This window comes from Sparus aurata, chromosome 18 (assembly GCF_900880675.1).
Source record: "Sparus aurata chromosome 18, fSpaAur1.1, whole genome shotgun sequence".
NCBI lineage: Eukaryota > Metazoa > Chordata > Actinopteri > Spariformes > Sparidae > Sparus > Sparus aurata.
This window is the reverse complement of record NC_044204.1, coordinates 10,787,096-10,811,606: the sequence shown is the minus strand read 5'-3', so window position 1 is coordinate 10,811,606 and position 24,511 is coordinate 10,787,096. Positions and strand designations below refer to the sequence as shown.

Sequence of the window (24,511 nt, the reverse complement as noted above, 5' to 3'; positions counted from 1 at the left end):
TGAAATAAAAAAACGTCTTCACAGAAGTTAAGAAAATCCAGAATGGAATGATTCAGTTCGGGAAGCAGACAAGTGAGTCTGAGCAGAAAGTCTATAAAGAGGAGGACACCAACACCATCCTGACGGAACTGTTGAAAGATTATGAAGGAATCGCAAAAAAAGGAATTGGCCATATGGAGAACAGGAGCAGCCACTTCAATCTCCACTTCCATGGCTTCCCAGAGAGCTTTGGGACCCTGGAGACAGAGAGTTTCCTGAGAAAAGTTTTACCAGGGATGCTGGGTTAAAGATAAACTTCTCAATCAGACCACAATAGAATGCGAGCAGAGAAGGGTTGTAAGCCAAGATGTATTATCATCAAATTTCTCAGCTACTGGGAAGAAGAAGGCTAATAATCTTTTGTTGGGGGGTTGTGTTTTATGTTCTTGTTAGGGCCAGCTTTGTTTTATTTATGCAACTTATATTTGCATTTCTACTCTTAACTCTCAACTGGAGAAGTAAAGTATAGCACACCAGTGAAGGATTTCAGATTTGCAACATGGATTGTCCCAGGGATCAATCAGGTCGCCAACAGAGGAAGTGTCTTATTGCTTCTGAAATAATCCAAAGTTGGGATCCACTTTGTGTTCACACTGTCTTATTCCAAATGAACCGTGAAGCGTTCATTCGACTGTCATCCTTGCATTGCCCGCACTACCTGGACCTACAGGCTGTAAATCAAATTCTCGTGACTGGCAGTAATGTTTTTCTGTGCAAAAAGTGAATAATCACCTAGTTTATGCATTTTTCTGATAACTTAAAGATCTAGACTGGTACCCTGTTTTCCAGTCTAGATGTTGGAACCTCTAAAAGGTACCCAGGCTACACTTAGACTCCTCTGGTATTAAACATTCAGTGATGTGCTCAGGGGCCTTGAAAGTGATGATTCAAATCTAAAAATCAACGATCTGCAATTACCAATAGCAACTCTAAAAGTCCTACTTCAGAGGTAATGATAAAAACCAGTGGAATACAGTGCCAGGTAGAGAATGTAAAGAGTGCATCCTGTACTGTACTATAATCATCCAGAATATGTCCCTAACATAAATCAGAAATGGCTTTCTCAACAGTGCTTACATGCTTACAAATAGATCGTATTTATTAAATGCGATAGAGCTTCAAAGTAGTTTGGTCAACAGTTTTGATTTTTTTTAAAAACTGCACCAAACAAGCAAACTTAACGGTTTGTTTAAATTGCTCCGAGGCATGATAGCACCCTAACAGTCCCAATACACTTCGGACCAGGCATCATGACAATAGTCACGGACAAAGAACACAAGTGATTCCACTCCAATCTAACTTTCAATGGGGAACATCCCATTTTCTCTCCCCTCTCAACACTGACCTCTCTCTGTTTCCTTTTCTTTTGTAGATAGACATGGCCAGACGTTATGATGACATTTTTATTTATGACAGACACCATTTGGGTTGTGTGCGACCCAAAGTTTTTTCGGGGGTTTTTTTCGAGAGCTGTTGTTTTCTGAAGTGTGGCTGCTTCGATTTGCAACGGCAAAGAGGAGAGGCTCCCCTGGTAAAATCGAATCGCTGATATGCACTGGGGAAGTGCAGAGAAGTTGTCTGAGGACAGCAGGAATGTCATATGGGGAGGAGAAATAGGGGAACGGAAAGATAGATGGAAAAAGGGAGAGGTGGGCGCGAAGGAGGGAGCAAGAGAGACGGAGACAGAGACAGAGAGCGAGCGTGCCAATGTGAACCTTGATAGGTTGGACACGCGCACAGTATGAGGCACAATCAGCATGCACCACTGAAAATGATGTTCTTAGAATCACACAAAGATGTGCACATATGCACACACACACACACACACACACACACACACACACACAATCACAAAAAACAACACACACAGGATGGCTGCCCAGAGAAGGACCCTTTTATGTGTGTGTCCTGCTGGGAGGGAGACTGGGAGGCACAGAACCCATCATTACGACCAGAACACAATACTGCACAACCACAGGGGAGGGGGGGGGGGGGGCAAAGCAATCTGTCTAAGACACACACACACACACACATAGTTTTCCACGCACACACACGCATCTCTGTGTCAGGATAAAGTGGCTGAGAGAGCATAAACAGCTTAACATTCAGTGCCGGATCAGTAGACAGTATGTAAATTGAATACTGAGTGTGCTGATGAAAGACTAACCACATACATAAAACATTGTTGGTTGAACAAACAGCCTTTGTGGACCGCCGCATCCCGACACTCTGCCACAACTCACTTTGTCCGCACATCAGTCTAACCGCCGGCTGGAGCAGCTTGATCCTGACCAGAGACTGTCCCGTCTCATGCCAGCGTCTCATCATCAAACTTCCACAAACAAATCTGTTTGCATCTCTGACGCACAGGAAATGCGGCTTTGTCCCTTTAAAACATGACGTCCTCCAGTGTCTGCAGCTCCCTATGGAGTCATGAGACGCCCAGGTCACACACATGCCGTCTGCCAGTAGCACACACACAACAGTGCAGGGAGTTCGTCTGACGTACTAAATCTCAAAGCTACAAGTCAGTAGAGTGCATACCTTCACTAATGCCAAACAGTTCCCTTTTTATTCAATCAAACTGAATCCAATATCAAACTTTATACCATGGTCTGGGGGAATACTCGATTCTGATTGGCTGCAGGGTGTCCATTAACCCCTGATATATGGACACCTACTAAGTAGTTCCAGTCAAATTGACTGTTCACTGCTGTAAATTAATGCGCTAGCTGGCATATCAAACCTTAATATTATATTCCAAGCACTGAGTTCAGTCCGTGAGTCCTTAAGTGTCTTATCCTCTAAACACCACAGGGTGGCGACTGTAACACACAAACTGCAGAAAGTACACTTCCCCTCTAAATTTACTGATACGCGAGTTGTCTCACATCCCGTTCGCTGTTCAGCTCTCTAACTTCAGGCTGCGGCCACAGTAACGTTACACACGGCCGGTCATTTGTTCGTGAAAATTTTGCTATTGATTTGGGGACAATGACATGACTGGTTAGCTAGCTAATCGTGTTAGCTAGCATACTGTCAAATTATATTTTCTGTTTGTCAACCGTGCGCAATGTTATTGACTTTGAATCTTGCTAGCATAGCGTTAGCTTTCTGGCTCATTGCTGAGCGGACTAGAATATCTCCCGTTGCCAAGTCGTATCTATGATCCGTCCTATTTACTGGAGGAGTGAACAACGTCTCCGTTGCATAAGAATCTTACGGGAGAGTAATGATTGTTCCAGGTATTAGTCAAACCCTCAGGCGTTACCAGGGAAACCAAGTTATGGCTTGTGAAAAAGTTTATATTTTGATTGTAAAACGCATGAAAATGTAAATTAATGGTCCGAATTTATTTTCTTTGGCAAGTGACCATGGTATAAGCGGGATAATGCCCTTCGAGGTGTCCATAAACAGGAGTTAATGGACTTCACGGAGGCAACCGTCCGACGCGCAGCGGAGGACGGTTGCCTCCGCGACGTCCATTAACTCCTGTTTATGGACACCTCGTCAGGCATTATCCCTTACGTATAGTCCTGTATCACTTGAAATTTGAACCAACCCATAACTGCTCAACCATTACTTAAGTTCATCAGATGTGTAGCAGGTGACCACAGGATGACAACTCATGACAGAAATGACAGAAATACGTTTCTTCTTTCATCTATGTCATGTGTGTTTACATGAGGTTTAACCTACACTTTTAACCAATAATATCATGTCATCCACCATCAATCATTCTTTGCCTGTAAGTGCTGAGCGAGCGGCACAGAGCTCAGAGTTCAGTGTACAAAAACTGTTTTCTGTTGTCTTCTAACATCCTCCAGCTGCTCTGCCTGAGCCCTCTCTGAATTTACGGAGTTTCCTGATCAACAGATGCTGTACTTGTTTCTATATTAACTGCTAACAGCTGCTAACTGTACCGGGCTCCAGGTGAACACGGCCGGTGTCGGGACCAAACATGAACTCTGAGGCCAACTGCAGCCAGTTTGATGACAGTGAATCCTGAACTGAGGTGGTTTATAGAGTTTGGCTGCTGTTAGACAGTTATGGCCTGCTCGCTAAGTCTTGCAGCTAACGTTAGCAGTCCTTCAATGAATTCACTTCAGTGTGGATTGAGTTTACAAGAAGCCAGTGACAGCAGTTTTAAATGTACAATTTCTCCCTAAGTGACGAAAGGATAGCGCATCATTTTTCGGTAAATATACGTATTCACTTTCTTGCACAGAGTTAGCTAAGCTTAGCATGAAGTCTGGAAATGGGGGTAAACAGCTAGCCAACAGGCAACAAACTCAGCAGCTTTTGTTTACCCAACTCCTGACACAATGAAAGAAATATACAAATGTATTCATCTCAAACACAGAGATGACAGATAAATCTAACCAAGTGGCGAAAAGGCATGCAAAGCCAACTTTATGTCATTCATTCACAGATCTTTTTTCCTCAGTAGATCATTTGATATGTAATTTTCTATACTGTGACACTAATCAAAACCGCTTTATTCCACGCTGCACACCTGAGTGAATCCAGCATAAACAGACTACTTTGGCTGTGTGTCAGTCCTCCAGACAGCATTAAAGCTCACCAAAAACACTGCTGGCCTTTACTCAACTGAAGACAGAACAAACAAGGGTAAGGGACCCCATCTACAGAACATTTACTGCTGACTCTCACAACTCTCACAAAGGTGTTGCCCAGATGAAGAAAATCATTAATGATGTAATTCTAAATGCTGTATCATAAGCAACAGACTTTTTTCAGTTTCTTGAAGACATTTCACCTCTCATTCAAGCATCTAGAACTGAAGAGGCCTCTTGGATGAGAGCTGAAATGTCTTTAAGAAACTGAGACAAGTCTTGGATGACTGAGAAACCCTCATCAACATTAATTATGTAGATCACACATTAGATTTGTCTGCCATGTGATACTTGTTAGAACTACACTCTTAACCCACATTAGTTGACTTTGAAAATTACGAGGAAAGCATTTGCCTTCAACAGCTAGTTTTTACACAAGCTGAAACTAAACATGGAAGCGTTACTCAAAATCAGTAGATCACATAAATGACTTCTTCCCTGGAGTCGAAGTTGCATGAAATCACTTTTTGTCGTTAACTAGACAACTCAGTCCAACAGAATTCTACTGTTCATCAACACAATCCTTCCTAACAGCTGATGCTGTTGCTAGTGGAGCTACTTCGTTCCAACATTGGCACTAAGTTAAAACTACTCCCAAGCTTTTCTTTGTCAAACTGTTAGCAGCGTGAGACAGTGGACACTTAATTCATAACTGAACTCTGTCATGGTTAGTAATGTCTTTGTGATTTATATTAAAACGTATTAAAGACACACAGTAGGTTTTTCCTCATAATGAGTTTTCTTCAAGCTATAAAAAAAGACAGGTCTCAGTGCAAACAATGCATGCTAGGAAGTCTGATAATATGTTACAAATCAGGCCCTTAAAGATCTGTGTTTAACATGATCATTGTACTGCATATTTCACCTGACAGGTGCAAGCAGCTAGTTTGATTTAGCAATGGGAAAGGTGATATCTGGGTTTACAGTGTACATGTAGCAGATGCAGTATATGTTCTCAGCAAGTTACAATGTGAAATAGCCACTAATTGTCACTGCATCAGTTACAGTTCTTCATGTCTCTCACCTGGCACGGACACCAGTAAACAAACACCTCTACCATCATCCTGAGCGTTTGTTAGTGTTTGTCAGAGCTTCTTATTTAGAGGCAGCTTGACAACACATCCAAATCAACAGTATATAACTGAATCAGGCAAAATAAAAACCCAAGATACGCCGACAAAGACTCACTGATCAGGTGAAAGTGTTGATTTGAAATGGTGTTTGTCAGTGTCACTAAACACAGAAATATCAGTCACCCACACAAAATGCAATCATTAAATTGCATCACTACAAATGTCAATGTGATTCTGAATGAGAGTTTCTGAACCAATAAGCTAAGGTTTTACACTAAATGTTTTTTCTTCTCCATTCAATGCTGGTGAAGTAAGAGGCATATTAATACTACAGTGAAAGACACAGTGCCAACGAGTGCAGGAACCAACTTTTTTCCAGCTACTCTATTCTATGATGGGACCCTGCACTAAACCCAAGCAGGTCCCACTGAAATGAATAAGGTAGCCAGTGTTTTTGTTGCCTTGTTATTGTAGTGGCAGGCCCCTTTAGGAGTTTCTCAAGAGGTGTTCCCACAGGAAGTCCAAGATGCACTGTGCACGTTGCCAAGCTAGAAGGGCCAGTCTGACTACAAACAAGGCCAGCATGGAAGTGAAACTGTTTAGCTAACCTTAGCTTTGGCAGTAAGTCTTTTTCCTCTCAGACTCCAAATGTTCAGAGGAAGAAGCTCTTCACTCATTTATCTTTACTGGACGAGAACAACGAGTACATGTGGATAAATAAATGTATGTGCCACCATTTTGGTTGGATCCCCAAAACGTGTTTGTCACCAGCAGACAGCAGAAGGCAAGATTAAAGTTTTTTTTGCCACACAGTGACTGCAGGCAGCATGCAGCACTCTCCATCAGTGCTGCTGGAGTTTATCTTTGTTTTCCCACTGAAAACAATGAACATCCAGTATGCCATCTGCTGCACACAGGCACTGTGTGAATACACAGAAGAGTCTGAGAAGCTGCTTCCGGGAAGACATGTTTGGTACCAGCCACGAGTATTTTGAGTATTTCAGTATTTCGAGTATTCTGCCAGGTCTTCATACAGTCGTGGTCGTCTTCACCTCCAATGGTTTCTACAGCTCTCATGTCTCTGTGATGAATGAGTGGAACACAAACTACCTTGTCACAAAAACATTCATGAAGTTTGAAGATGTGCTTTTTGGTTGTTTTTGGTTAACTCTTGACTATCCTGACCAGTTTTCTCTCAGCAGCAGGTGATAGTTTGTGTTTCCTTCCTGATCGTGGCAGTGACACAACTGTGCCATGCACTAACTTACAAACAGTTGTTTGTACAGTTGATCTCTAAATGCTTTGAAATGGTTCCAAGTGACTTTCCTGACTTGTTCAAATCAATAATGTGCTCTTTCAGATCAATGCTGAGCTCCTTAGACTTTCCCATTGTAGTGTCTGCAGCTCTGAGTCTAATGGCAGCATCAAACAAGCCCTATTAAAATGGGCCCAGAAAAGACTCCAGCTGTTATCAATCAGAATCACTCAGAAGAAGTTCAGAGGCCATGCTACCAAGAACATTTGTTCACACAACTGTCAATAATCACCTAAATCAATTATTCAAGTTGCTGCATGTATATTTTTGGTCCAGCAGATTTGGTCACATTTTCAGAAGACCTATAAAAATGAATTACTGAAACACACTTTATGAATGTTTTTGTAACAAAGTAGTTTGTGTTCCTCCCATTCTAGCACAGAAAAATAAAAACTTATTGGAAGTGAAGACTGCCATGATATAAATGTCCTTTATGAGTGGATGGAAACTTTTGGAAATGACAGTATGTCTCTGTCTTTTGACTGACTGAAAAAAATCAACCAGTTTCACAACAGTGCACAATGCAGTCACAAAACTTTACAGGTTCAGATCAGATCACAATGAAGGACAGAACACACATAAAGATTTTACAGACAGGTATGTTTACCTTCTATCAATTCTTTAATCAAGGTATGCGTGGGATCAGATCTACATGAAAAAAGTGAGAACAGATAACTTACTCTGTCTTAATTTTTAGTCCCCATGGGGAAATTTGTTTCACCAGTAGGCCACATCATGCTAAAGTCAATATGCATCCGTTCAGAACAGCTGACAATTTGGCATCCAGTGATTAAAAAAAAATATACACTAGCATAAATGTACTGAAATTGATACACAAAGGAAACTAATTTTAACCATTTAATATTTTTTACAAACTAACAAAATTGCGTTGATGGAGGCTGTGTGCCAGCCTGTTTGTTGGCTGGGTGCCTGACAAGCTCACGGTGAGAAGACTCCAGGGAGTCACTGCTCCCAGCCAAAATATAGTCTGACACATAAACCTCCATCAAACCACAAATTGTCTTTTTGAAATCTCAACAAAAACGATATGAAACATGTTAAATAATGAGGAATCCGCATCAAAGCAAGATGTGAGCGACAGTGTTACTGAAGTGTACACTTTGGTCAGTCCACAGCGACTTCCACCTCCATTTATCCGTCTCTTTCTTTAGAACCAGGTGACTGAGACAGGGGAATAAATGGATGTCAAAAACCCAATGTGGACTGGCCTGGAAGTTGCTGTTTGAGCAGATTTTGTTACCTTTGAACAGAGCCAGGCTAACGTTAGCCATTCCGCCCTGTTTCCATTCTCTATGGTGAGTTAAGCTGACTGTCTGCTGTCTGCATGTGTTCACAGACTGAACATACACACACGAGAGTCTTATCTTACTTTCGGTTCGGACAAAAAAGTAGGGATAAGTGTGACTCTCAAAATGTCTGGAACTCCTCTAGAATTTTGAAGGTATTTGGCTTGGACTTTATTGAGAAGGGGTGTGTGTTGACCCAGATGTACTCTAGGCAGTGAACTGAAGCGAAGATGTTCGTTAAAATGTTTCAACACCAATTTGCACTTAAGGCTGTATAACCCAAAAAAAGGAGCTCTGAAAGAAGTGGAAATTCTGGTGTGTTTTAAGATCAGTCTGAGGCTTAGCTGCCAACACACTGTAGCTCACACTCTACACACACACACATTCACACAGGCAGTGCATGTCTTTCTAGCTAGTCTGTACAGCTGCTAGATTAGCAAATAAAAAGAGATTACCAGTGTCACTTGTTACGAAAAATGCCAGGTTAAAATTTGCTCAGTGTCAATACTTAGCTGATGTGCTGTATTTTGGTAGGAACCGGCTATTGATCTGTCAGCCTCTTATTCTGAAATTTCCACTAGACAGAGGAAACATTTGACCAACAGCTTGTTGTGTGTACAGTTGTCAAGTCTTTTCAGGTCTTAAGGTCATGTCTTGTTTTTCCCTTGTTCTTTCAGTTCTGTTTCCTGTTTTAGTTTGGTGTCTAATTCTCCTTTCGTTTCAGATCCCTTCCTGTCCTTGTGTGTTCCCCCCATTGCGATGGTCCGCCCCTTCCCAATGTGTTTCAGCTGTGTGTTATTATCCCTACCTTCCTTGTTTGTTCCTTTGCCAGTTCATCTTCGCCCTTCGTAGCATGTGTCCCAGCATTGTACCCAGTGTATCTGACCCTATTCTTTGACCCTACCTTGCCTCTGTCTCTAATTTTTATGTGTACTGAACCTGCCCTCAGTGCCGACTGCACTTTTGGAAGCCCTGAACTGCCTGTGAGTCGTGCATTAGGGTCTACACCTGGTGTGTCTGAATCTTGTCAACAACTAGCCCAATTCAGACAAGCAGGGGAGGATCAAGGTAAGTGATGTTCATTGCCATGGTAATAATAGTCTGGTGACCTTTGTCATCATGGTAAACAATAATAACTGTGGTTAAAACTGTGAAATGGTTGCAGTTTGGAAAGGTTCAAGAAAAGATTAAAAAAAAAATGGTTTATGTTTAAGGAACAGTTTATCCAAATTGAGTTATTATCGTCTGACACTTCCCAGCAAAACAGCATCACAACATTGTCCATGGAAAAACAAACAAACAAAAAAAAAAACATCAGAACACAGAGCTTATTTTAGGAATTTAACTAAAAAATATCCCCAAAAAACAAAAATGTTGACATCAAGGCCGGCTAACCAGAAGCGCTTAAATGCTAATTGATATTCACAGTGTTTCCCACACGTTCACTTTTTTGTGGCGGTCCGCCCCAATATCAACACTAGCCACCACATATAGATTTTATATCTTTGGAGCTGTGCGTCCTGTTCTCACTCACTCAAGAGAGGGCACCCGTCAGTGAATAGCCTGATGTTATATATTCCGATACAGTGGATGGCGGTGTGGTTTGTAGCCTGCCGGTAAAACCAACAAAGAAGAGGAGGACTATTTTATTTTATTTATTTTTTATATTTTTTTGGCCTTTTTATGGCTTTATTGATAGAACAGCTGAAGATATGACAGGAAACAGGGAGAGAGAGAGGGGGAGTGACACGCAGCAAAGGGACCCAGGCCGTGAGTTGAACCCGGGTCCGCTGCAGAGCCTCGGCACATGGGAGGCGCGTGCTACCAACTGAGCTAAACGCCGCCCCAAAGAAGAGGAGGAGGACTATTTACTGCAATTGCCGTCCTCGTCGAGATCAGGCCCCCCAAAGAGTGCCACGCCTTAAAGCCAGGTTTTGTCGGGGCCAAGCCATGTATTGACATTGTCATGTGATGCACTGGGGACTTTTTTTCCCAAAAGCTAATTGCGAAAGACACGTCTGTGAAACAGTAATAAAAGCCTCACAACACTCGCAAAATGACAAGTTTTTACCGTCAGAGTTTGGACAATTCGGGCCAATAAAAATTGGAGAGTCTAGAAGGGCTGCCGGATGACATTTTATTCCCATCCACCGCCACAATTAAAATCTGATTCTGTATGGAATTAGATTTGTGCCAAAAGAAACAAACAAAAGTTCTTAAATGTAAAAAAAACAGGAATTTGAGAGAACATAAAACTCATTTCAAAAAAAAAATTAGAACTTGCAATCAAATAATTTGTCAAATAGTGTAAAATATTGGTCTTTTACTCTTCTAATAATGCATTAGTTTGTTTACGGTTCCCTCTGCTGGTCTCTCTCCGCTCAGACTTTTGCGCTGACTCTCAGCTTTGCGCTCTCTCTGCAGCTCTTTCTCGTTTGCGCTCCCTGACTTTTTGTTTGCAGTTTTGGCACAAACCTCTCGGGTAGGCGGGCCTTTTCAGCAGAGCGTCCCCATTGGCTAGGTAGATTTTGACTGACACAGCTCAGTACCCATGTGTAGATAGCTAGCGCGCTAAATGACCCCAGCTTTAAAACGGAGAGAAGAAGATGACGACGACAATGAAGACCAACAGTAACAACCCACACCAGAAAAACAAGTGAAATGTAAGTAGTTATGACATACATATATTGTTCTTCAGTGTCATTGTGGTCATCGTCATCTCTTCTTCTCTCCGTTTTAAAGCCGGGGTCATTTAGCGCGCTAGCTATCTACACATGGGTACTGAGCTGTGTCAGTCAACAACTAATTAGCCAATGGGGACGCTCTGCTGAAAAGTCCCGCCCACCCGAGAGGTTTGTGCCAAAACTGCAAACAAAAAGTCAGGGAGTGCAAACGAGAAAGAGCTGCAGAGAGAGCACAAAGCTGAGAGTCAGCGCAAAAGTCTGAGCGGAGAGAGACCAGCAGAGGGAACCGTAAACAAAATAATGCATTATTAGAAGAGTAAAAGACCAATATTTTACACTATTTGACAAATTATTTGATTGCAAGTTCTTAGTTTTATTTTTGAAATGAGTTTTATGTTCTCTCAAATTCCTGTTTTTGTTTGACATTTAAGAAGTTTTGTTTGTTTCTTTTGGCACAAATCTAATTCCATAATTCTGTGGGAAACACTGATCCAGATTATATTATTCATTCCTGTGGAACTGTTCTGGATAGTCACAATAATGGCTCATCCTCCTCGTGTCAGTGCAACTCTGAAATAAACAATATATTATCAATTATAAAGAATATCCAACAGAATTCTCCCAGTTCTTCTGATGTTTGACATTGAAGGTCTAATAAACATTTAAAAAAAACATGATATAGACAACAATCAACTGTGGCCATTTAACCTATGACAGCCAGCAGCTCACACACCAGCTCATCATCTTTTAATGATGCACTTTAACATCAGATGGTGATATAAGTGCACAATATCTCTGACTCACCTGGTCAGAATATACTGGCTGTTAAATATATATACCAGCTCTTATGCCTCTCTCTGTACATCCATATTCCTCTTGCACTGGAGACTCAGAGCTCGCAGTGGTGACGCAGGATAAAAGAAGTGTTTCTCTGGGTGAAAGTATTCCCACCACTGTGATGAGAAGTGGAAGTGATGCGTTTCACATTTTCTGGTTTGTCCGGAACAAAGAGAGAAGTAACTGGTTGAGTAAAATGAGGAATAATGGCAACCACAGCCGAGTGAACAAACAAAGAAAAAGACAGCCATCTCTAAAAACCCAAAGTTAAATTGATCATTGAGGAGTGAGGTCATCAGTACATGAACAGAAAGTTTAATTATTCATTAGTCTTACATAGCCAGACCTCACCACAGCTCCACAGAGCTGTGTCAGCACAGGGGAAATCTGGCTGCACCACCTCTTATTCTGGTGTAAGGGATAAGTACTCGAGCTTGTTTGTATTTCGTTAAACCAGCCACAGTTATCTTCTCAGGATGAAGTGACAGTGCTCCATATTGTCAGGGTCAACTTATTTTTGTATGTGGGGAGGCGAGCCCTGGCATTAAGACAGCTGCAAAAGGGAAAAAGGTAACAGCTGCTATCTAAGTTAGTGTTAGAGTAACTTCCCATTTTCAGCATTAAGATTGCTAGCTCAGAGGTTGTTGTTGTTTCCTGTAGCAGCCGGGATTTTAACAACACAGATAGACAAAGGGAGGAGAAAGCCAACTGATATAGTGTAATAATGGCTGGCTTTATATCATCGGTCTACATCAGCTGAGTCAGACTTATTGTTCATTAGTACTTCTGCTGAAGTAGAGCCGTGTACATCAGGAGTTTACATTGAGTCCTGCCGCAACAATGCAAAAGTGTGGTATCCAACAATTTTCTGTTTTTTCTTTTTGTCACTTTAAAAACTGTGATTTTATTGGAGTTTTCAAAATTAAACTACTATTTGAACAAGACATTTGATATCTGATTAAATTCAACTTCAAAAGTCTAAGTATGACAGACCATAGCTAACTCTTCAGCAGGGGGCAGTCACGGTGGAACATTTACATTTTACATTTACATTTAGGGCATTCAGCAGATGCTGTAAGCGACTTACAATAACTACATTTGTCACAAGACAGAACACAACATATCAGCATTGTTAAGTAAGAAAGAAAAAATACAAACAAATTTCAAGCCCTCGTCTGAGCAAAGTAGCTGCTATTAATCAAGGGTCAACCAATATGTTTTTTTTTCAGGTCTGATAAACACTGTAAGTAATGCAAACGACTGATAACCAATATTTTGAACCAATATGCGTTCACAATAAAAATTGATAAAAATTGTAAGGAATTTGATATAGCGCTAACTCCAACACAAAGTCTAGCTAACAAGCGTAACAATCTGAATCAGCAAAGTAACTTAAGTTATCAAATACGTGTAGTGAAGTTAGAAGTCTAATACTTGCCTCCATAATGTAGGAGAGTCAGAAAATGCAAATACTCGACTAAAACCAATCAAGTAGTTCAAAATTGTACTGGTACAGTCACTTACTTGACTAATGTACTTTAGTATGTCACTGCTGGGATTACCAGAGACCTTAGAGTTTTTTTGCTCTAAAGGACATCATCACATAATCACCAGCAGTAAATAGCAGACCCTGTCTGACTCTCACTCCCAGAGAGGGAGGCTGTTTTCTGGGCAGAGTTCACTGAAGACTCGGTCAGGGGTGATGACTCGTCATGACTTTGCCTCATTGAATTTTATGATTTTTCTCTATATTCGTTTCCAGAGACATGAACTACAACTACAACAACACAACAGTGAAGGAGACAAAGACATGGTGAGTTAAAGTTTTTTCTCTAAATCTCATCACATAATCACCTCCAGCAAACAGCAGGAGCTTGCTGGCTCTCTCTGCCGGGGACGGACTCTGTTTTTCAGGCTGAAGTGTGACGAAGAGTCAGTAGGACGGACAGGATGAGACACTTTTTATACATGTGAATTCTGTATTTCTTTCCTCAAGTAAGACGCTGAAGACACGACCTGCTATCACGTTACTGTTGTTTGGTCCTGTAACAAGTCTTCGTGAGTTGAAGTTTGGGACGTCTCTCTTTTATTTGATGAGTGAAGGATATGTCTGCAGACCGAACACCATCAGACCGTCACACTCCTGTACTGTTCTGCCTGCTTACCCTGACATACACAGGTTGTCTCTCCTCTGTGACTACCTCCTCTGGAGAATAAGAACATGTCTCATGGCCAGGAAGTCTGAAGGCCTCATACTGGAGTGACAGTCTGGAACAGGGTGAGGACAGACTGTTTACAGCCTGTGATAAGGGGACATCTAAGGGTCGCTGCATCGACTTTGGCTCCCTATTCTGTGCTTCCTTGGTAGAAGCTTAAATTGAGAGCCAATAATTGGAGTCTGAGTGACCTTTTAACAGAGCAAAAACTTCATCATATTGGTAAAATTAGTTCTGCAGCACCAGGGTAGGTCAACCAATCCAATAATAAAAAAAAAATTGTGGGAGCAAGATCATGTGGAGCAGTTTGCAGGAAATCAACAGTATGAGCTGAGCTCTGTTCCCCTCCCTGCCACTTTATGCCAGCAGCCCGGCACTCTTGCCTCTCCTACATTTACAAGAATCGTTCGTACAGAAGTCAGTGTGTCACCTGCACATTTCTAGACACATTTCACAGACACTCAGACTCTAAATCACTAAGCCACTACATTTCTTACTCGCGCTTGTTTGTGAAACCCGAGGTAATAGGGGAGCTATAATTAGGGTAATTGTCATCGAAGAGAAAATAATGGATAATGCAGGGATGGTTGCAAAGGTCTCAGACAGTGATGAATGCCTCCCATTTTTATTTAGCTTTGCAAAGGAACCTCTTCCGTGTCATTGTGTGTTAAAGGAGGTGCCACCTCCAGTCCTTGTGTTCTGGCAGAGTAGTACAATCATCAGGTGAGGCTCCAACTGTTAGAGGGGGGATGCAGGGCTCACATACAACATACGATAACTCTAACCTGTGCAGCGGCAACACAACAGGACGCCAGTTGTCGTGAATTAAACCTGAAAAAACATGCTGGCCACACCCAGCACTGCTCAAAGACTCAAAAGCCAGAAACACATTTGATTCAGTACGTTTCCAAACATATTTTGGATTTAAGGACCCAAACTAAATGTCTGGCAGAGGTTCCTCCCCGCCAACAGCCACAGATCTGAAGCCAGTCTCTGACACATCTGTCATCATGATAGCAGATGGGCCTGAGGTCAGGCCGCGGCCGACCTGGGATCAGACCAGGCCCTGACCACAGAGAGCAGCGGTACCTTCAGGGACCACTAACTCCAGTCGGACACTGAGTTTGAGTAAGGACACGCCAACATACACATGCACACACACAGCACTCAATCTGACGCCTGTTCACACACTTCACACACACACACCCACATACACACACACCACACACACACACACACACACACACAGCCATGGAGGCAGAAGCCAACACACCATCTGCCGGCCCTGTGTTTGGGTTCCAAATCCCAGTTATCAACAAAACACACAGAAGACCTCCAAACTACCCCCTTGGATACACCATTCCCTTTGAGAAGAACGCTATCACACACACACACACACACACACACACACACAAACACACACACACTGACCCATGAGCACACCACACACACACCTCCGAACCCTGATCAGATGGAACGAGGTGGATGGAGGCCAGGTAAGTTGCTCATTTTTCATTAAATGTGACTGAAGAAGGAAGATGGATTTCCTTACTTCATCCACCCAGTTCATTTACTTCACACACACACACACACACACACACACACACACACACACACACACACACCCCTAATCCTCATCTTTTTCTCTCTCTCTCTCTCTCTCTCTCTGGCTCCCTGTCTCTCTGTGTGTCTCTCTCTCTGTCTCTGTGTCTCTTTGTTGCTGTCTCTCTATCTCTATCTCTCTCTCAATTTATCTGTGTCTCTCTCTGTGTCTCTGTCCCTCTTTGTCGCTGTCATTCTTTCTGTCTCTCTGTCTCTGTGTGTCTCTATATCTTTATCTTCATCTGTCACTGTCTCTCTGTCTCTGTCCCTCTCTGTCACTGTCTCTCCGTCTCCGTGTCCCCTCTGACGGGGGATGATGGCCTCTCCTATTTCGAGCAGCTTTTTACACTTATCATGAGAGTAGGTTTATGATGCTCATTTCTCTGGCCTCATTGCTCTTCATAGATGTCATCGTCAGTCACCGGAGATCAATACAGATAAGACATTCTCTCTCTGTCTCGCTCCACCTGCTGGAAGGACCCCTGTTGTTCAAAGCACACACCCCTGCAGCATTGTGCAACCTTCAGTAATGGGTGTGTTAGCACAGTAAGAAACTTTAAAACACCTGACACCTGTGTTTGTGTGTGTGTGTGTGTGTGTGTGCGTGCGTGTGTGTGTGTGTGTGTGTGTGTGTGTGTGTGTGTGTGTGTGTGTGTGTGTGTGTGCTATAAGTGGAGGTGTGGTGTTTAGCTGTGGGAGTGTCTAAAGTTAGACACACACTGTGTTACATACTTTATTCAAAGGTTAATTTAGTCGTCAACTCAGGGTTTGATCATCAAATGTAGCTTGTTGTCCCTTAATGCTAATCAAGAAAAGGAGTGTTGAGGATGAGTTCACCAGACTCACAATCTGAGGGATGAAGCTGCTCTGTAGTCTGGTGATATGGTAGCAGATACACCTGTACGCGTTGTCAGATGGCAACAGAGGGAACAGACTGTGGGTGGGCGGGTGTTGTCTTTTAGTATCCTTTATCAATATATATTTTTGTCATTTACCTTTTATTTTAAGATTCATTCAATTCATTTTTAACTTGAAGGTTAGTTCAGTGGTCATGTTGAATGCCTGAAGTCTAAAGACATGGTCACACCAACATTTCAAACTGAGATTTTACGACAAATTTAATAATTCCAAAAGAATTGCCATCGTTAGTGAAATAGCTTGCAGATTAGTGACTCACAACTTTTTTCTACAATGTTAGCAGTTAACATTTCTGCAAATCACAGTTCCATAGTCAAACCTGTGCTTGTCATATACACATACCATATTAACAAGTCTACAAAATGTGTTGCATCATGTTCACAGTATATGGTCATTACCTGACTTCCATGACATTTATAAGGAGACCTCGGGACAATTTCCAGCTGTGTTTGTGGCTTTTTTTTTTTTTTAAGCTAAAACTAATGTTTTCCTAAACTTGACCTAACCAGAACATTAGCACAAAAACTGAACTGAACCTGAAGAAATGTAATGTTGCATCATTAACTTATGGTAAATGTGCTAACCTACGCGAGAATGGGCAGCCAAAGAGTCGAAAAAGAAGGAAGCTATCATAGCTTATTGGCTATGTTCAACCAATGCTTTTATTTAACCTCCTCTGACCGTTTATACTGTTCTACAAAAGGCATTCTGTTGTAACCAGGCCTTAAAACAGTGATAATATTCATCATCTTAATTTGGTCTCAGAGACTCTGATGACGGCGCCACTGAAAACCTAGTTTTAAAAATGCTTAACTTTTTATTTTCTACATAAGCCTCTAGCTGCCATAGGTGCAATTATTTTTTAGTTGCCGTTATCTTGAGATTACCAATATAATTTTCTTCTGATTATGAATTAATTTATCTTGTTATCCCGAGATAAATTAACTGTGGCAGCTATTCCTCACAAGTGTCTCACTCTGTGCTCTCTACGTGAAAACAAGCATTGCGCTATAATGTAATACATAGTAATTAATAATATATTATCATACGTTTGTTGTATCTATCCCTACAGTAGCCATTAAATACCCTGATATCAAGTCTAAAGGTAAAACATTCAAATGGTTCACAAAACTTAATGGGGTTAGCTTTGAAACTCTCAAACCTTGTATTGTCATGATAAATGACCACAACATTTGCTAATCCGCGATTATGACATAAATAACGTGTGATTGGGAGACAACAATTAACATTTAACTCAGTAACACAGGGAAACTTAGGAAATAATACGTTAAACAGGTGGCTGTTTGGGGATTAAAGAGGAATGACTGCGGCCTAGACTATTTTGAAGCACATAACACTCAAAAACTCAGCTAATCTGCTTAATCTGGACTGTGTGGGTGTTGTTTTTTTCACAAATGATTCAAATGTTGCTTAACTTTATTTGGTGCCTACATGACACAACAAACCAGGGAGAAGCCTCTCAAAATGCCCTAGTAATATGCATTGTGTAGGCAAAACTAAACAGAGTTAAAAACCAGAATCTGTGAGCATTAGCGTTCTTTCTGTAACTTGGATGTTCAATCGTCAGTAGCCAGGCACTTTGACAGTCATAACCACCGTTTAAGTGAACTACATTACAAGGGCATTGAGGCAGTGAGAATGCCTTGGAGAGATGGTAACAGGGACACAATCCTCCTCCAGAGAGAAGCCCATTGGATACACTTCCTCGACACTCGGATTCCAAAGGGACTGAACCAGGAGATTTCATTTCCTTGTTTCCTGTGAGGCAAACTTGTGCTTTGTGGTGTCTATGATACAGTTAGGTGCTATTCCGTTGTGAGATTTTGGTTTTGTTTTTATGAGACCCTGCGTGGTCCTTTGCTCTCCTTCAAAAACATACAGCTCCCCCTATTGGGGCATGTATGTTGGGCAGTTTTGGATAACCTATAATCAGCACGCCTGTGTAGCTTTACTGTGATTTTGCCAGAATACACGCCGAAGAAGGGTGTCTTGCCCAAAACGTCCGTGTGGCAAGAACAAAGAGTTTGACAGGAGTGCTGTCCTTTATTTTTGTTTTTTCCTTTACTTTAAACCAGTGAGAGGAACACCACGAAACACCACAGACAACTTTCTTTCGAATTGAATACCAAGCCTGATGGAATTCAAATTGAGTTGGAAATAGTGTACTGTTCTGTAGGAGCCCAGCCCTCACAAAGAAGCTTCCAAAGCTTTTTACAGGGAACCGAAAGGAAAACAGACGTATGTTAAGGGGTTATGATCTAAAAGAGCAGGTAAATATCCCCGGTGGGCAACTCCACTCCCGAAGTATCAGTATCAGTATCCCTTCAGAAACCCACTTGTGGTGTCTAAGCAGAATGAGTCCTTTCACTCTCCCTCCCACCCCTAAAAACACACACCAACATGCACACCTGCCTGCACACCGATAAGACGTCAGCCACCGCCGCTCCAAATGTGTTTGCACACCGGCGTCGGTTGACTGCACTTCCTCATTGAACGACTTGAACAATTTATTCTGACGCGTCGCTGAATCCAAGGAGGAATTTAGATTGAGATTGAAAAAAAAAAGAAAGTCGAATCAGACACGACCTGAAAGCCTTGAGGGTGGGGGGGAGGGGGGGGTAAACCTGAGGCCAAGAGACAGGGAGATATATGAGCCTGTCACTCAACATTACAGTGTCACTACAAGCCGGACAGTCATTAACACGGCTAATGAACACAGCGGGGCTGTGCAGCAGCACGGACCACGCGCACATAAAACCACTGTGGGGGAATTTCATTAGTCCTGCTACAGCAGTCATATAACCAACACTGATTCCCAACCAGGGGTATCTTCTGCTGTCACCAGGGGTACTTGGCAGGGAGGCAGAGTGGCCTGGCTAATTCAGAAAATGGAAAAAGGTAGAAATAATGTTTGATATAACAGATCCACATACGCGTGTTTAGGAGGAAAGGAAACCCACAAATATGCCTTCACATCAGTGCGAGGTTGATCTATAGTATATTTCCTGTCACGATAATCTACTCACTACGGCTGTCTGACTGCGTTAGACACAGCTCAGTCTTACACCGGCCAGGTCCATATGTAACACCTGCCAACAAGAGTGCATAAAGAATTGCTAAAAAATTACAATGGTATACCCCTGCGTTTTGTACTCACTCTTAGACATCTGCAATTTCAACACACCTGCTTTATTTTTTTTTGTTATCCAGATCCATGTCTTACTCTCTGAGGAATCAGTGTCGATGTAAAAAAAAACAACCTATCTCACAATGTTAAAGAAAGTAGAAAAAAAAATCCTGGATCTGCCATGTATCCAGATCAGCAACAAAAGTCAATGAGGTCTAATCTGGGCAGAGGATCGTCCTCCATCCAAGTCTAATGGAACTCTGTGTGGAATCACATACAGCTGAAATCAACCAGAACCCCTGTGATGATACTGTTGAACAATTACGATTATGATGAGGCTGCAGGGGTTTGTCTGACCAAAAGGTTGGAAACCACTGATATAATCTTCATCCAACAGGTGTAACTGCAACAAGAGATTGTTTTCAACAACAGAGGGCTTAAAATGATTTGTAGATATCCACTCTATAGATTTAACACTATGTATGGATGTAAATTAGTACAAAATTTGAATACATTTGAGTGGTAATAAAAGTGAGCGAGCACATCTGAAAGAGAGCGATGGCTGATGTGGCATGAAAATTCCTGCAGGAACTAAAAGTGATCTGTCACCCTGCAGCTTTTAAGGACCATCAGGTCCAGTGTGCTCCATCAGCTCCCTTCTTGTTTGCCAGACATAAAACTGTGAAAAACATCCAACGACATGAGGCCGATATCGCCGTGTCCTGTTAAAGTGCGCGCTAACCTCCTGAGGTACTCTTAAGACCAAACAACACTCAAATTTTGTTTCATGCTTCCCAGTCTGTCCCTGTGTGCTCCTAAACTTTGAGAGATTTAATCACTTCCATGCATTTGTCTCTAACGAACTTCGGTATTTACCCAGAATGTGTAGGATCAGTGTGTTGGCAAATCTCCTGCCGTTATCTAACCTCCAGGCCCTCCAAGGATTTGCCTCACCTCATTATTGTAGGTGACAGGAGAGGTTTTTGGCCCACTGACCCGGGCCTGTCATACCCACTGTATGTCTCCACATTTATTGACCCTTCTGATTTTCTCTAGCGAGCGCTCGGCAGTATTTTCCTCTCTGCTCAGTCACGATCACTGCCAGAGACAGATAACACATTCTGGTTCCTTGTCCAGCTTTGGTGGATCTTTCCCTCTGCACACTGACCCCTATATATAATAAAGTATGTTATGTAAAAACCATGGATGGTGACTTGAATGTTGTTTCCTTACTGGTCTGCTGTTTCTTTAGTTTAAAGCTTCCCTTTATCTCTCTGGCTAACACTGCCTTTTCACCTGTCCGTGAGTCTCCGCACATACTCCGCCACTGAACTCCACAAAATGGTTGTTTCGGGCTTAATCGCAATCCACTACTGTGCTCCGAACAACCCTGTCAGAGAAGTGCCCTGCGTGTATGTTTTACAGCGCTGTAAAGACGCCTGTTTTCTTTTATTTTCATTTTCATTTACAAGCTTTTAGTGCCCACACACACTCCTGCACACATATAAAACACACAAAGAAATAAAAGTAACAAGGTCGTCAACAAGACAATACCTCGCTCGAGCCAGAACAAGTAAAAGCATGTCTGCTGCAGTTAAGAGATGTACACACAGGGTCAAATATCCCTTAATAATCCTTTAAAATGCCTTATTGTGTACTATACGATCAAATTCCAGGCCTGAGTCTGTTTTTCTCACGGTGTCGTAGAACAAGCTGCTGAAAAAAACCTGAAAATAAAGTGGTTGAACACCTCAGTCATCAGTGAGGGCTTCACGTAATCTACGGAGGATCAAATTCTGTTTCAGACAATATATTTGCATGAGACATTTGAATATAATAATGAAAACAATAAAATAAAGGCAGTCTGCTGTTCCTGTGATTCATTTTATAATTATCATGAAAATTCCGCTTCTGTTTCGTAGGGTTTTTTATCATTCAATTCAATTCAAGTGGCTTTATTGGCATGACTGCATACAATACAATGTTGCCAAAGCATCTTAATACAAACTATAACAGTAATAATAAACATAATTAATAAAACTATAATTTTATCTATGTCTTGTAAATTTTGTCCTTTTATTTCCCTTTCTCATCTACAAGAAGTGCGATATCAAAACACGTTTAAAACATTAAATGTCGAATGTTATTTTAGTATTTTATTATAACATATCAGAGATTTCTTTGAGCGTCTGTTTCCATAAATAAACCAATCATTCCTGGTTTACCCAAATAATCAAACCCAGAGGGTTCTGATGGCTGTCAGTCAGTCAAGTCAGCACCATGTTTCTGGGTCCACTCATCATTTAAAGTTTCAGTTAGGGGCTCGGAGCTTGAAGGGCGTAGCCTAGTGGCGTGTGGGACCAAGACACAGCGGACACATTAATTATCTATTCTGAACTGAGCGCAAAGCCAAAAGACTTAACTATTGGGACAACGACGAAAAAATGATATCTTTGAATTTAAATCATCTGTAACAGCCATGTGAAACATTTTACTCTGCAGAAAAGTTGCGAGAAGAAAGATTAACTTATTTACATCCCCGTGGCCGCACCACCGTGAAATTGAGCAAACGAGCCAAAAAAATGGAAAAACTGAACCTGGGAGTAGATAAGAAGAAGAAGAGGCAGAGCATCTCTTTACTTTGGAATGAAAAAAAGAAAATGTGAGGCCACAAATGAAGTGTAACTTTTCACTCTCCATCCTCCTCTCCATCCAAGTTGCGAGTGGAGGAGCACTGAGACAAAGCCTGGTGTTCCTTCCGAAGCTTCACCAAACACATTTCTCTCCTTAATGCCGAGAATAAACAGAGGAGCGCACGTACCTGAGAGGAAAAGAGCGAGCACGGTCCCGAGGAGAATCATCTTTGCCGTGTTCGGGACACCTGGGATGAGGTGAGGGGGGCGGCGGTGGAACGGGGACGTGGGACGGGGACTTGGTGCGTTCTCGGCTGGTCCAGCAGCACCGCTGTGCGCCCCGCAGACAGATACCCAGCCTGCCTGCTACATTCACCGCACCGACACCGTCCGTCAAGTCCGCCTCTCTTCTTTTTTTTTTTTTTTTTTTTTGTCCTCTGCCTTTGCGACGGTAAAGTCCAAACTCAAGTTTCAAATCCCCAGAAGGAAAGGAAAGAGAAGCCTCGGAGGAGCGTGTCGGAACGAAGTACACACCAGAGAAGCAGCCTGGGAGCGTGTGTGCGAGTGTGTGTGAGTGTGAGTGTGTGTGTTTGGATGATTGTGCCAAGGCTCCAGCTCTCACACCGCGCCGCTTGGAGAAATCAACTACTGAATGGAGGAAATGTCAAGCGTCACCGGGCTGCAGCTCTCTGCCCGCGGACAGTCATCACGACGCGGCTCCGCTGGTGAGGGGGTCCCGGTACATTCTGCGATCATGACGCTGACAGCAGGAGGCTGGGGTTATTAGCCTACTGGTGATATCCCTCCCCCTCCTCTCCCTCTCCCTCCTCCTCTTCCTCCTCTTCCTCAGATCATCATCATCATCATCATCATCATCATCACTTTCAGGGAAGGAGGGATGAAAAGCTCCATTATTGAAATTAATTCACATTCCCAGAATCCCAAAAGCTTCCGGCTTTGCGTTTGTTTTTTTTTGTTTTTTTCAATTCCACATGGCTGTTGAAACGTGCAACCAAGAGCAAACATGATTCTCACTTTTATAAATGTAACCCCAAACTCTTTTTGTATTTCTAAACAACTGAATACCATTAACCCAAAGATTACATTGGGTTTTTTTTTTTTTTTTGGGGGGGGGGGGGGGGAGAGAGAGAGAGAGAGAGAGAGAGAGAGAGAGAGAGAGAGATGATCTGACAGCTAGCAGACCACTGGAACAGCATGTTTAATGGTTTGGACATTACTGGCATCTTCTTCCTTTCACTTCACATCTGGCTTTGTTGTTATGCACGGAACCTTCAGAACCTTGTGGTTTCACATGGGACATGAACATCTGTCTCATGGATGAAAGTCCTGTGCTTGTTTAACATGACTGTCCAGTCCAGTCCTGTACTGACTTTTCACTCTTTATTCCACTCCTCCTCACTTCCTCCTTTGCAGCTGTAATACTCACTACAGCCACTAGAGGTGGTCATCTCACAACAGAAGTAAATATGAGTTGTAGTACGCTGCTTTCATTTTTAACTTAAATGATCATTGTTCTGATGAGGACAGGCTCGAAAATATATATTGTATTTTAATAAACAAGATTTCACGAGTTCAGTGTTGTCATTAAAATATGCACTATAATCTTTTTCTTATTTACAATAAATCAAATATCTAAATCCCAACTAACATTGAGATGTTGTCTGTTGTATGGAGACTTGAAAGTCACAGCAAGGTGTCCTGGACAACGTAGTACATTGAGATGTGACGTTACTTGCTCACTTATTCTGCAAAAATACACGGTGTGCATTCAGCAGCTTTATGCATCATGTCGCATTCTCACCTCATACATGAAATGTTGTTCAGGACTTGTTGGAAGAGGCAGCACATCCAGTCATTAACTCATCAATTGATTATCAACCAGGAAGAAAGTTGTAAATTCTAATTACATTGACCTCTGTCATAGAGGGAAACACAATAACTTCATCTGAAATATTTATTGAACTACTGAGAGACATGGGTGATGAATGGAGACCACTAATCATATATGTACATGCAATATATAGAACTAGAGGGGATGAATGAAAAGGCGTGATGAGTTATAAATGTAGTTATTGACAGAC

General features: G+C 42.0%; 1 protein-coding gene across 3 annotated transcripts in view; it reads right to left on the bottom strand.

The window, feature by feature from the left end:
• LOC115568524 (GDNF family receptor alpha-1-like) overlaps positions 1-23,226 on the bottom strand; it is a 52,128-nt gene extending 28,902 nt beyond the window's left edge. Inside the window, exon 1 of one of the 3 annotated variants that reach the window (XM_030395863.1) lies at positions 22,598-23,226. In XM_030395863.1, the coding sequence (XP_030251723.1) occupies positions 22,598-22,637 (40 nt within the window). In that variant the 5' untranslated portion in view covers positions 22,638-23,226. Of the gene's footprint in view, positions 1-2,282; positions 2,397-11,859; positions 11,938-22,597 lie in introns of those variants that run through there. The other 2 variants (XM_030395864.1, XM_030395862.1) reach the window with 2 other exon arrangements.
• Positions 23,227-24,511: the final 1,285 nt, after the last annotated feature.